Below are 13844 nucleotides of genomic sequence, written 5' to 3'. Positions count from 1 at the left end.
CTTCATGGGAGATTGCGATGTGCATTTCGTTGTTTGGCGAGTTGCTCGTCATCCATTGCGATGGCAAATGACCATCTGCCCACTAACTGGTGTAAGATTGGTCAGTGTGAAACAAACCAACTCTCGTAACGTACCATTTCCAAGATGCGGACTTGCTTGGTGCGCAGTCTGCCTGTATGTTGTAATAGTTGCCTTTGATTGTATTTGTCGGTTCAGTTGTATTCTGCGCTTGATACTCAGCTTTCGCTGATTTTTCCGGCTTTTGCTGTTTGCCTGTCTCCTTTTTCAGGGCGTGAATCATTGGATAAACTTGGCAGCTGTGTGCTATTCGACACTGGTCAGTTTCAATTCACCTTCTATTGCCAAAGAGGACCAGCTGGGTTTCAGCAGCATCTCACCTAACCAACTCTCCCCCTCTTCACCTGTTGCATCTCAAAGACTGTACGAAGCAATATCGATTTGTCTGCTTCTCAATCACTTCCATCTCTTTCGTTTCAACCATCACACACAAGGCAATACAACAGACAATCCTTCCTTCTCCAAAGGATCATATCGAATCAAATCAAATCAAATCAAATCGAACGGCCTCCAAACGATGCGCGTTTCCCTCCCCAAGCCGCAGTCGGCACTATCGCTCGTCACAGAGATCCAATTCGGCGTCCAGCTCGAATTTTTCACTCCTCCCTTGTCAGCATCGCAAGTCTTGCAGACGTTGTCCGATCGCGACCGCATCTTCCACTTCTTTGCCTCTGCACTCCAAAACGCTGGACTCCAAGCTGCGTTTCTCCTCGACAAGGAAAAGAACGAGAATTATCTTGAAACCAAAGATCAAAGCAGCAACGGTAATGATAGCCAAGACACGGAAAGCCTAGAGACAGAAAATCAGCTCCGCGTCCAGGTATCCAAGAGAAGTATCGTCAAGACCAAGCACAACCCCGACATGTTCATCATGAGCCCCCAATCGTCCATCCCCTGGATCAAGGCCGGCGCCAAAGAAAACCCGCTCTTTAGATACTGGTTGATCAAGCCCGATAGCGACATCAGCGGGCACGGCAAACATGCACCCTGGCAGCCTACCAAGCTCAGCAGCCCGATCCTGCGAGAATCAGAGGCGAACAATCTGTTCCCAGGCCTCAACACGGCCGTCTACACTATCTGGACGGCGCATCCGGCGAGGGTGCATGTCAACGACAGCTGCGGATTGCATGTCCATGTCGGCCCTGCTCTCGTTCCATCTCTTACTCAGGGAGTAACTCAGGGGCTGAATCAGGGACAACACCATGGACAGAGACAGGATCTGACCGTTCTCCAGGTTCAACGTGTCGCCACACTGGTGGTCATTCTCGAAAACAGCCTGCTCTTCCACCTGTGCTCGCAGATCCGTCGTCAAACCCATCACCAGCTCACCGCTGCTTCAGGTCTGGCTTACGCTTCAAACTCCCCAGCTACTCCTCTTGCAGAAGCAAACTTACCACCAAACATCCTCATTGGCAACGGCACAATCGAAAAGGCCATCAAGCTTCTTTGGACCGCATCTGACCTCGACCAGGTGCGCCAAATGCTCTCACGCCACCCCAAGACCCGCGATCCTCACCTCACAGCCCTACAAATCAACACCCATACGCACGAAGACGATAGCATCACGCACATGCTCGAGTTCCGGCATGCGCAGGTCGCTTTTAACCAGGGCTTCGTGGACAACTGGGTACGGCTGGTGCTGACGGTATGCAAAGTGGCCTTTCTACCTGTCGAGAGGTTCAAGCTCGTCGTGGCCATGCTCTAGGAGACGGTGCGAACGACAGCTTGTCCCGAGGATGCGTGGAAGACATTGCTCAGGGTGCTCAACGACTTTGCGCCGGTCAATTGGCATGCGCGGAGCAGCGAGCAGTTCTGGGTGGGCTATCTGGCGGTGCAGGACAGGAAGTGAAGGGCCATTTCCGCCTCTAACAGTGTTAGCCATGCTTGTCTTTCAAACGGTATCAGATCAATCGACTTGGACATACCCGGAAAGTTTGCAGGCTGCTATTCGAGTAGGTGAGTCTACGATCGTATAAACGCTACATGCCAAACCAGGAGTTCGTCATCTTGCCCCCAACCACCACAAGATGATTCTTCTCATTTTCATTCGACAATTTTTTTTTTTTTGTTTTCAGCTGGCTACTTGCATGCTCCCGTAGCAGCGAAAGTGGATTACAGCGACCTATGCAACCGTTGCCAGGTACGGCCATGTTACACAATCAAAAATCTCACTCCAAGATAGGCTCAGTAAGGACAGAAAGCTCGGGATGACAGTAACACGCGGGTCAATAGTAATACGATGCTATCTTGACATGGACAGGCATTTTCATCCTCATGTATACGAAGTATGCGCTTTGCTTATCCTTTCCGTTTCTCGACATAGGGGTGCAGATACAGGCCCATCTTTCATGCAAGTTCTCCGTAAAATAAGCTTCTATCACGACATTCAAAATACACACAAACAAACAAATAAAAAAGAATAAAAAAATTAAAAAATTAGAAAAAAGAAAAAAAGAAAGAAAAAGGGCATTGCGTCTCCATAAAGTACCTCAAATCTCTTCATCCATAGCTCAAACACGGAAATTAGAAACCAAAACGCCTACTCCCCATCAGGAATCACGATACCTCATCCTTTCCCCCAACTCCCAAAAAAGAGTCATGACTCCTCTTCGGCCCAGTCTCCACCGAGGAAAAGAAAAAAAAAAGCATCAACAATGCGAAAGATGACCAAACCCGAGGTCCCCAAAGAAAGGGTCCCATATTTTCTCCGCACGGCGGGAAACCTGACTCAAGCAAAAGAGATAAACCACCAAAGAAGCTTCTTCCCTAGTAAAACTTTCCCAGTTGTGGCTTGAATACGCCACGGTACGAGAATGTCCGGTTTATCTCCAAAGCTACTATTGATTCTCTTTCGCAAAAACATGCTCTGATGCTCAAAAGAGACTTGAAGAGAGGAGCGGAAACATGTCCGCAGAGAGGACCATGCCGGCATCTCAATCCCGCTCTTGGCATGCCCTCCGTCTCACAACAGCACAGCTAGCCTATTCATCTCTGGGCTGGGAGCGAAGAAGCAGCTAAGAGCTAGATCCGTCTTCGGAGGACTCCGTGGCGGGACAAGGATATGCGCACAGCGGCTCGGCGATCAGGCAGTTGTTAGTGTGCGAGCAACGGAGTGCAGGCCAAGACATGGAAGAGATGCTATTATCCAATCTTTTTGAATATTTGAAACTAGGTAGTCATTAAATTACAATCATATTCTGTTCGCAGCCCCCGTCATGACTCATGACACAATAAAAAATTACAGCAGATACCGATATTCGGGAGACAAGTCGCCCAGGGTTGTCTTCTCCTCCTCCGTCAGGTCGGGGACTTCTGTCATGTTATCCCTCTGCCTATTGGCCATCATGCAGCCGATTCCGTAAATGGTGGATGCAATCATGGAGAGGACAGTAAAGGCAAGGCACACGCTGTAACCCGTAGTGAACTTGGGCGCATCCTTGGTCAGGAAGATGAAGACGGCGATGATACCGCCGAGGTTACCATAGCCAACCTGCCACGCGCTGCCAACGGCACGGCGAGTGTGGCTTCCCAGATTCATGTTGAACCAGCAAACAATAATGGGCATAGCCGTGTATGCGCCAGACGTGATGAGGAACAGCGCGCCATACTGGACGTTCTTGTTGTTATGCTCAGCAAGAAGAATCGCAAAGCCAGCAATGGCAATGAACATGCTAACAATGGCAAAAGTAAATCGGTGGCGCACTCTATCCGACAAGGTAGCGATGAGAAGAGAGAAGCCGAAAGCGGCGGCCCACGGTGGGACACTGCGCAACTGAGTTTCAATGGGGCTGTAGTGGAAGGTCGAGATGATCGTGGGGGCAAAGTAGGCATAGCCGTAGGCGGGGACAATAAGGCCAAAGTACATGAAGCCACCGGCGATAATCTTCCAGTCCTTGAACACGTTCAGGACATCCTTGACCGTCATTGATCGCGCAAGGCCAGAACCGGTGCCCTGATCAGCGCGGAGGCGCGCCGCAACGTAGACGCGCTCGTCCTCCTTGAGCCACTTGGCCTCCTCGGGGAAGTCGGGCAGCAGGAAGTAGAAGAAGAAGCTGACGAAGACGGTGAGGCCACCCTCGATGAGGAAGATCCAGCGCCAGCCGCTGTAGCCACGGAGGCCGTCCATCTTGCCGATGGCGGCGGCAAGGAGACCACCAAAGGCACCGGCGAGAGTCGTGCTGTTGAAGAAGAAGGAGTAGCGTCGTTGGGCTTCGGATCGCTTATACCACATGCCAATGAGGTAGAAGGCTAAGTGAAAGTTACACCGATTAGCTCGCCGAATGAATAAAGGGACACCAAAGCTTGATTGAGAAACTCACCTCCCGGAAACATGCCCGTCTCGAATAGGCCGAGGAAGAAACGCGTGGCGAGCAAGCCGCTGTAGTTCTTGACAAGGCCTTGCATCATAGTGGTAAAGCCAAAAAGGAACATGTTGATAGAAAGCCAAACATGGGGCTTAAACTTCTTGAGCAGGATGTTGGACGGCACCTCGAAGATGCAGTAGGGGACGAAGAAGATGACCAGAGCCGTGTTGTACTTGTCGCCGGTGCCAAGGTCCAGGTCCTGGGCCAGGCCAAACAGCTTTGCATTGGCAATGTTGACACGATCTAGTAGATGGTGGTGGGTGATTAGCTTGACATGGTATATGAATGTAGTAGATGCGCATCAACTCACCCAAGAATGCAAGCAAGTACATGATGCAGAGGAACGGCACGACTCGCATGTCGACCTTTGTCATCAGGCGACGCTCGGTTGTGTGCGACGGGCAAACAACCTCTTCGGCAGCATAAGCAACTTCGGTATCGCGAACATCTTTCGAGTTGCGACCCGAGCCGCTGTGCTTTTCGTCCAAGACGGCCATTGCTACGTCTGTAATTAAGACGAATTGAAGAACTAACGCCTCCCACTTGTCAAAACGAAAGAATTCTTCTTCCTTCTGCTGCTGAACTCTAAGAACAAGGGCAAAGCCCACGTGAAATAGTGGAGGGAGAGGAAGCACAGGCTTCGGCGTTGGCAGGACGAGGAAACAAGCGAGTGGAACACTGAGACAAGAGGGATCTGCCGGACCCTATTTGTACTCGGCAGCTGAGCGCTCGTGCTGAGGATTCTCCAGGATACCGTCGCATTGTCATCAACACAGGTCGCCAGGCTAGGGCCTAGTCGGAGCCACTGGGATCGTCCAACAAGCGAGCGACGGGGGGGCCACCAGCTTTTCGTTTTCCAAGAGCAGCAAGTCGACTACTGTCGTCCGGACCGTCCACGGACCTTGCTGTGCTATGCAGTATGCAGTACGACTCACTCCATGCCGTCTTCGCCATCCGGGCCACATTAGTCAAGCTGCGTACTCGTAAGGCATCCTGGCAGATCGTGGCGTCTGTGGAGCCGCTTTGCTCTCGAATCCTTGTCTCCGACCAGGGATCCCCACGCACAGAGTCGTTGCGGTCGCGGTGCCCCAGATTCACCGACTGCCGTCCGTCCTTGTTGTGTGGAGAAGCGCGACAAGTCGGATGCGTTGGGAGACTCTGATAGGGAGCTGAGCTGAGCTGAAGAAGAGCGGCTAATGCGCGTGCTTGTCCATGTTATTGGCAGCAGTAGCCGGGGATGAATCTCCCCATGGCGACGAACGACTTGCGCCAGAACAAGTCGGGCGGCACATGAATTTCCCGAGGCATCTTCTGTCATTGGCTCTGCGTGCCAAGGCCGAACCCAAACCATCCCCCGCCACAGAAAAAGAACCTCAGCATGAATCCATCGCCCTTCTATGCCCCGTTTCCCCGGGTTTTGGCTCCCAGATTGGTCTTGACGGGCTTCAACATGGTGTTGACGGACGCCTTTTAGCAGCTGGTCTAGCCATCCTAGGCCTTGTTCTAGCATCCCTCATCCCCCATCCCTCCTCCCTATTCCCTATTCCCTACTCTAACTCTCTCTCCGCAACGCCTCCCTCGTGGTTGGGGAATTGGAGAAGCTGTTCGAGCGGTCCGGATTTCCTCCCCCGTCTTATCCACAGCTCTGGAGTTAGCGGCCACTCCTCCGCTCTTTGGTCAGATGAGAAATCAATAAATCCGTGATTTTTGTCTGGATGGCGTCCAAGTGGGGCATCTTCCGTGTTGCTGCGATATGGAAAAATCGACTGACGACTCATGCGTCTCGTGGTTTACCTTGTGGGATCAAGATTGGCTCAAACCTAAACAACACAAGAGAGAGAGCTTCGTTGTGGACGTGCTACTTCGCTTCCCCAGAGCACCTCCCCGCATCTCCACACCCCGGATGCCACGAGTCAAACAACTTCTGGATACCACCATACCCCCATACCATACCAGTTGTTTCCAAGAAACGCAGGTACAGATTCGATTCAGACACCGTCTCTCTGGCCCAGGGTTGCATTTCTACCCCTCCGACACGTGGGAGTGGCGCCTGTTAACAGCCAATCTGCAGAGTTGAGCTGGATTATCACGACTCAATGACACTGTCACCTGCTGTTTGTCGTGGAAACGAGAGGTGGGTCGGTTTCTAGTTCAGCCGCTTCTCCAATGACACACGCGGTAGGCAAATAGTTCGAGCAGGCAATCTATCAATGTCTCCGTTGCCATGTTTAGATCCCGGCCGAGGCTAAGGCTCGTCCAGGTGAAACGCCAAAGCTTACCCTCTAGGCCTTTGCAATCAGAATCAGAGGTTAGCCGCGGCTTTGAGTGCTTTGAGGACCGACCCAAGCCGTACTGGCGAGAGATAGTGGTGAATTCGATAGTCATACTCGATAGTCATATTCGCAAGTGGCCCAATTACTGATTGTTGATGCTATTGTCGGCATCAAATGGCCGGTGATACGGCTTCGTTGCCAAGCCTGTCGTGGGGGTAAGCCAGAAATGCTTCCGCTGATTTGACTTTGCAAACGGACCGCCAGGGAGATGGGAGATTGATCGGTGGCTTCAATGTAGCCGTTTCCGCAGAGGAACTTCAGAGGCAGAGAGAAAAGGAGGACACAGAGGGAGGGAGAGAAGGGGGGAGATGCAAAGAGGAGGGAGATTGGAGCAAGTGTTGAGTGTCAAGCGTTGAGTGTGGAAACCAGACAGGCAGCATTCTCTTCTCCCCTCCAAACGTCTGCTGGTTGATACCCATATGTTCTGTGCAAGTTACAGCGCCTCAACAGCGGCATGCCATGGAAGCCTTATCATGCGGCCAACCGCCTTCTTCTTACATGGCGGGATGCCGACAGCCGTCACTCCCAAGTGACAGCTGCAAGAGAGTCGCGCAAAATGCATACAACTGGGGGCCCAGATAGAAGATATGGATAACGGGAAAATGAGTGGACACTGTTGTCAGTCTTGAGACAGCTGGTTTAGATGATGACACTCATGGACATGGTTCGCGTCTGCATCTTCAGCGCGAGGCTTCAACTGAACATGCATGTTTGCGTCCCGTCGCTAACTCACCGATTCATGAACAGTCTGCAGCTCCTTGATTCACCTGCCAGAACAAACGAAGACACGGTATATGAAGAGACTCAGCCGACGGCTTAACATCGCGTTTCTGCAGCTACCGCTCCCGTCGCCCGTCGCCAAATCCATTTCCATTTCCGTCTTCCATCTCAACTCCTACTTCCACTTCTCCTCCCACTTCAATATTTAGAGCGTCTCATCCCCCTTTTTGGATCCTCGTCCTTCCCCCCTGATATCTGTTGGGTGTGTTGGGTGTGTTAAGACAACGACAGCGGCGACAAAGATACCATCGCTCCCCTGAAATCCCCCCTGAGCATGATGGACGCCCGAGAGACCAGCTACAAACTGGCTTCTGCTGACGGCAATAGGGGATTTATGGAGACCTACAATGACACGACAGCAACCGGTCTCTCCCCTCTCCGCCAGCGCGACACCAGCGGGTTCTCAGGCTCTTCGTATGAGTCTCGTCCAGGACACTTCCATGACAGCACGTCCCTTCTCTGTGCTCGCCGTTCTCCGCTTATCAAAGAGTGCTATGAAGACCAATTTCCTTTGTAAGTATTCACGCTGAGCAGCCTGAGAGGCTGGATGTTGATACCATGTAGTGAGCTAGCCGGAGATGTCCACTACAATCCCTGGTCTCCTAATTCGACCTCCGCACCCGCCTGGTGTCCTTCAGAGCCATCTCCCAGTCTCCTCCTCAACAGCGAATACGGAGGCGCGCCAGCCTTCCTGATGGGGTACGGTGCCGACAACATCAGCAGCGAATATGAAGCCCAGTTACCCTGGCCAGAATCAGAACCCTTTCCCCCTCGTGCGGACATGGCCAACTTTGACGATGATGTTGATCCGTTTGGAGTCACCTACTATACTCCCCGTGGTGTAGATGGTGCCCCAGACTCTATTTGCGACCCAAATCTGACTGCAGCCGGAAGAAGCACGTCAAACCGTTCAGCTCAACAATCGGTTTCTGAAGCGTCGCCCAACGTCATCCCTTTCCGAAGCTTCAACAGACTGGGTTTCCCAGGGCAGACAGCTCCGGTAATGGTGACAATGCGCGAAGCAGAAGCATCAATGCCGACATCCATGATGCTACAACCACTCGACCAGTCGCTAAACCCGCCGTCTCCTCTATCCGTCATTTCGCCCCCGGTTTCCCTCACATCGTCAACCCGCAAACGCAACATCTCCGTGGCCGGACTCGAAAAGAGCCCTGTGGCCCCTAAGAAACGCGTCATCAAACCCCAGCTGACAGCAAAAGTCAACAACAGCGAGGATTTTGAGATCCAAAAGGACAGCGAATTACCACCCACGGGCACCTACAAGGCGTACTTTCATACCGTCGATGTGGCCAGGAAGAAGCTGCAGCGGCTTCTCGAGCTGTATCGGAAGCCCAGGGAGAGCTGTAGTTTTCCCTCCACCGATGACACGTTTCCCACCAGCGGCGAGGACAAGATGACTTATATCAGGAACCTATTTGATGCCATCAACGACTGGTCTAATTTCAGAGAGTGGCCGCAGGCTCTCAAGACGGAGGAGCGCAACCGAATCATGGACAACATACGCCGCAAACAGGCCGGCAATGGCGATGCGGGAGCGGATGTTTCGCTCGACGACATGCGCCCCAGCCAAGAAGAGCTCGAATCCATCCTTCCGCCCCTCCAGGACCAGCAGAAGAGGATCTTGGGACGCTTGCTTAGCGATCAGACGATCGAGTGGCTTTGTTGGGAGCTCATTGTAAGTAACCTTGACAAACACGCGGACACGCCAGTGAGCAGGCAATCGGGAAAACGGGAAACGGGCTGACACTTCGTTTGCAAATTATAGGAGGCCGCCGTCCAGTCCCAGCAGGGAATCACCCAGATACCGCACTGGTGCGGCGCCGACGGAGCTTAGGAGGCTTACGACTCGTTTGCGCAGCGTGTGGAGGCAATGTGTTATGCTCTAAGGGTGAGTCATGGACAAACCACCTACATCCCGCCCTCTTCCAAACTAATAGACCCCCTAGAAATCAAAACAACTCGTCAAATCTCTCCTCTCCGCAGGCGACGGCTGGAAGCTCCGCATCGCCAACAATCCCCAAGGAGAGCTTGGCGTGAGTCTCTTCGATCCTTTCATCCCTCTCTGTTTTCTTCCTGACCTACAACTCGGGTACTAATAAACTCGGTGCAAACACAGCACAAGGGCAACAATATGAAGGTCAACATGAACAAGAACCGCAAACTGCGCCAAATCACACAGGGCACACGAACGGCTCCCCGCCAGAAATCCGCACCCAAGCAATCACAGAAATAACCAGACACGAAAATTTGATGAAATCAGACTGGAAAATAGCCTCATCGATTTACTCATTACATTCATTCCATTTAGGGGAGAGAAAGAGGAGGCGTGTTGACATGGAACCTCCCTTTCATTTCCCCTATTTTGTTTCTACTTTTGCATCTAATCACGAAACGGACATATAAACGAATACTACTGGAGGGTATTCTTCCATTCTATACATGTGGCCGGACCCCCTCCTTTTGATATGCTTTTATTATCCTTTCCCTTTATGAACTACCGGAGGCATCTATTTCTCTTTCAGGCTATGACTCTCAGATTGTTTTCAGGTTGCAATAGGCCAGGATATTTTTTTCCCCTGATTTTCTTTCAGATTGTGTCATTTTCTTAGGATTATCATATGGGTTGGGCCAGGAATTTACGACTTTGGATAGATATCTATGAGTTGGGACATTAGTGTCACTTCACAGTGGCGGTGCCCTTCTAACTTTACTTTTGTATCAATGACAAGGCGATTTCATTTACTCAATTACATAGTTTACGCGTACTTGTCACTTTGATGGCTTTCTTGCGGGAATTCGAGAAGAGATAAATTCATTAACATTATTTTGATCTATTGGGGTATCCAAACGCTTTCAACACAACCTCATTACCAACACTGCCCTGTTTATGTACTCATGGCCCTTCCCTTTATTTCTTCTTGGTGGTGAAGGTAGACCTCTCCCATCCGTCAATCGGATCCACGGTGATTTCTTCCACCAGCTCATAGTTGCCGACCCAGGGCATGATCTTGGTCCAGAGCAACCAGTAGATGGCTCCAAGGAAAAGGACGCCAAAACCAACAACGCAGTGGATCCAGTAAGGGAGGTGTTCGTAAACACTCTGGCCGTCTTCGGGGGGCACAAATGGCGCGATAACGAGGTAAATGTTGCTGAGAAGGAAGAAGATGATGACTGGGTAGGTGGCCTTGATCGGGGGGTTCCAGTTCCAGCTGGCACGGTTGCGGTAGAGGTGAACAAGGGCTCCGGCGACGAAGACGTTGATGATGGCGAGGGGGTATGAGATGAGGCTGTTGCAGAAACAAGTTAGCATCCATTTTCTTTTTCTTTTTGGAAAGTGTAGTGGACTTACTTGAGAACAAAGTTATAAGCATCACCTGCAGGGGGTGCAAGGATGGTGATCATGGTGATGAGCCAGTGCTCAAACAGACCAGCCAGGGGAGCGTTGAAGGGACGGTTGCTGGCCCAGAGTCGAGAGAAGGGCAAGACACCCTCTCTGCCGAGCTCCTGGACGAGACGACCCTGAGAGAAGATGACACTCAAGACGTTACCAAAGGCAGACAGCGCCACAAAGACGGAGAGAGCTCTCTCGGCGCGCTCGCCAAACATGTTTCGGAAGAGTGAAGCGGCAACAAGTCTCTTGGCCTCGAGAATCTCAGCCTTGGACACACCAGCAAAGTAGGAAACGTTGGCCAGCATGTACAGGATAGTGACGGTGCCGACAGCCAGGGGCGCAGCGACCTTGAGGGTTCGCGCGGGGTTCTTGGTCTCGCTGAGGGCGTAGTTTGCGTTGCTGTAGCCGATGAAACTCCAGATGACGTTGTACAGAGAAGTGACGACACCATATGCGCTTCCGGTGGTGCCCTCGAAGGCGTTGTGGAGGCAGTTAATCTCCTTGACCTTCTTGATATTGGCCAGCGGTGCGATGATGACGATGATGACAATGCAAATCTTGATGACACCGAGGAAGTTCTGGAGTCGAATACCCCATTTCAGCGCGGTGCCGTGGATCAAAAAGGCAGTTGTGATACAGGCCACAGCAATTCCTCGCTGGTTCCAATCCGTAACCTCGACCCTCGCGGCGTTGAGGATGTATTCTCCAAAGACGACCGAGTTACCAGCCGCCCAACCCAAGAGGATGACATAGGTGGTGTACATGCCCGTGACGAGGAAGCGCGGCTTGCGGTAGACGTATTCCAGGTAATTCTTCTCGCCGCCGTTCTTGGGGAGACCTGTGCCGAATTCCATGTAGACAGCCGTGCCGGCCCATGCGATGAGACTACCGGCAACCCACAGGAACAGAGCGAGACCGGTGCTGCCTGACAGGGCGAGGATGGAGCCGGGAGTTGCAAAGATACCGGTACCGATGATGCGGTTGAAGATGAGCATGGAGGCTGAGGGGATGCCGATCTGGCGTTTGGCCTCGCGGGCCTGTTCGAACTGGGCTTCAAAGAAAGAAGAGTCAGTATATGTTGTTATTCTTGGCCTCTTTTGAAAAGAGGTTCAACATACTCTCAGTTCCATTTTGCACTGAAGCAGCGTCGCTGCCAGACTGTTGAGTCAACTTTGTGACATCTTCGCTGTTAGGCGAGAAGAAGCCCTTGATTCCCGACATGGTTTCTGTCGGTTAACAGAGAAACACAAAACAAACAAGCCCAGTCTTCCAGGTGTATAAAAGACCAAGGGCAAATATGCAAAACAAAGCCTATTAAACAAGAGGCCGAAGCAATGATGACTCATAAAAGGCAAGAGAAGGAGGTGAAGGGATCCGTTCTATTATAGACTTATACGAACGACCCAGGCACATGTTGGATCGAGTCACACAACCCGGGAAAGGCAAAAACTGGATCAAGGCTAGAAAGCCACCAGAACGAAACAGCTGTCAGGGAAGCAGAAGAAAGACGAAAAGCTTGTTCTTGGGGCGGGGCAGGCCCGCATGGTGCCATCGGGTGCTAAACGTACGCAAAGGAGCTCCAGGGCCCCCTTTTTGGGTAGCATCGAGGTGTGTGATACTGGGAAAACGGGCTGGGAGGGTTGATGGACTTGGCGATGATTTTACCTAGGCTTGGTAAGAGGCGCAGGCCGTGTCACGCCAAGAGAGGAGGATTGAATTCGAGGCCTTTAAGACAAGGGATGCTGTCTCTGCCTTGATTCCATTTACAGGTATTTCTTGGAGTTTGTTCGTGTGTAGATAGGCTGATGCCCCAAGAGCGGGCCATGAGTCGTGAACCAAAGCACATGCCTAGTAATATGGAGCGGCGAGTAAGTCGCTCCTCTATGGTACGTGTAGTCAGGCACGAAATAGCACGTAACAAGATTACAGGTATAGCATAACATACAATTCACCGTCATGTAAGTCGAAAAAAGAAACCAAACATGAGACACAATGGTGCCATCCAACCAAGCATCACCCAACGAACAGAAGCCGATGCTATCCACTGCCCTTCACATGCCAAACTAACTCCAATACAGGAAACAACTAAGAAGCAGCAAGCAAAGCCAAAATACGCTTAGAATCGTTCTCGAAAAAGCAAAAAAGGCGGCCTCTCTTCCGTATGGAAGAAAAAAAAAAAGGTGAAGAAAAAAAAAAGAATGGATCCGCTCCGAGCACGACATCGGGGCCTTTCCCGATTCTGTCGCGCCCGGACCCGGCGTGGGCCGATGACGCGATCGGAGCTCTTCCAATCACGTCTGCCGGCGCTGCAAATTTGGCCGCCTGATGTTGAATTCTGAGATTTTTAGCAATGCCGGGTTTTGGCTTTAAACAGGTATTACAGGTAGGTCGAGTATAGTTCGCGCCCTTTTGGCGGACAAGGGGGGGGGGAGGGCAAACCCGCCGCTACGGAGGAATATCATTCTGTGGCGCTGAAGAAGCTTAAGAGAAAAAGAATATCGAAGCAAAAGGCGTAGAAGCTAGAAGCAGAGGAGAAGCTGCTTCCCGTCCGTCCCCTGGCTCTCGGTCAGGAGATGGGAACTCCAGAGGAGCTGAGCTGGAGCGGGCGGCAAACCACGCCGCGACAAACTCAGCCTCCCCATTGGCGAGGCAAGTCCCGAATTGAATAAAAGGGCCGCGGTGCGGAATATGGGTACTACTATAAGAAAGGTGGATGCTGCGTCTAGTTTCTTGGTTAAGGCTTAGTTTGGCAGTCCGTGATGGTTTCCTTTACGTGATGGATATGGGCTGTCAAGACACGAGGGTGACTCGTTTTATACCAGAACCGCTAATGAGGGTCGAGGGGGCCGCGCACCGCCCATGGGGATCATGGGGATG

General features: G+C 51.7%; 4 protein-coding genes across 4 annotated transcripts; 2 read left to right on the top strand and 2 right to left on the bottom strand.

Annotated features, from left to right (window-relative positions):
- Nucleotides 1-595: 595 nt before the first annotated feature.
- Nucleotides 596-1947, top strand: TRIVIDRAFT_198950 (uncharacterized protein; the record flags this gene model as incomplete). The annotated part of the gene is made up of 2 exons (XM_014103070.1): nucleotides 596-1723; nucleotides 1756-1947. The coding sequence occupies 2 exons, from the start codon at nucleotides 596-598 to the stop codon at nucleotides 1945-1947; spliced, it is 1320 nt and encodes a 439-aa protein (XP_013958545.1).
- Nucleotides 1948-3223: 1276 nt separating this feature from the next.
- Nucleotides 3224-5080, bottom strand: TRIVIDRAFT_84367 (uncharacterized protein; the record flags this gene model as incomplete). Its single annotated transcript, XM_014103069.1, has 3 exons — nucleotides 3224-4326; nucleotides 4398-4685; nucleotides 4753-5080. 3 exons carry the CDS (start codon nucleotides 4937-4939, stop codon nucleotides 3317-3319), a joined length of 1485 nt encoding a protein of 494 aa, XP_013958544.1.
- A 2752-nt stretch (nucleotides 5081-7832) lies between these two features.
- Nucleotides 7833-9809, top strand: TRIVIDRAFT_198948 (uncharacterized protein; the record flags this gene model as incomplete). The annotated part of the gene is made up of 5 exons (XM_014103068.1): nucleotides 7833-8068; nucleotides 8120-9251; nucleotides 9435-9464; nucleotides 9523-9609; nucleotides 9693-9809. 5 exons carry the CDS (start codon nucleotides 7833-7835, stop codon nucleotides 9807-9809), a joined length of 1602 nt encoding a protein of 533 aa, XP_013958543.1.
- A 564-nt stretch (nucleotides 9810-10373) lies between these two features.
- On the bottom strand, nucleotides 10374-12004 carry TRIVIDRAFT_177947 (uncharacterized protein; the record flags this gene model as incomplete). The annotated part of the gene is made up of 2 exons (XM_014103067.1): nucleotides 10374-10863; nucleotides 10926-12004. 2 exons carry the CDS (start codon nucleotides 11960-11962, stop codon nucleotides 10485-10487), a joined length of 1416 nt encoding a protein of 471 aa, XP_013958542.1.
- Between the last annotated feature and the right edge of the window lie 1840 nt (nucleotides 12005-13844).

The sequence above is a fragment of the Trichoderma virens genome, assembly GCF_000170995.1.
Source record: "Trichoderma virens Gv29-8 chromosome Unknown TRIVIscaffold_4, whole genome shotgun sequence".
In the NCBI taxonomy this organism is placed as follows: Eukaryota; Fungi; Ascomycota; class Sordariomycetes; order Hypocreales; family Hypocreaceae; genus Trichoderma; species Trichoderma virens.
Note: the sequence above shows the minus strand (reverse complement) of the source record. Positions and strands in the feature narration are given on the sequence as shown.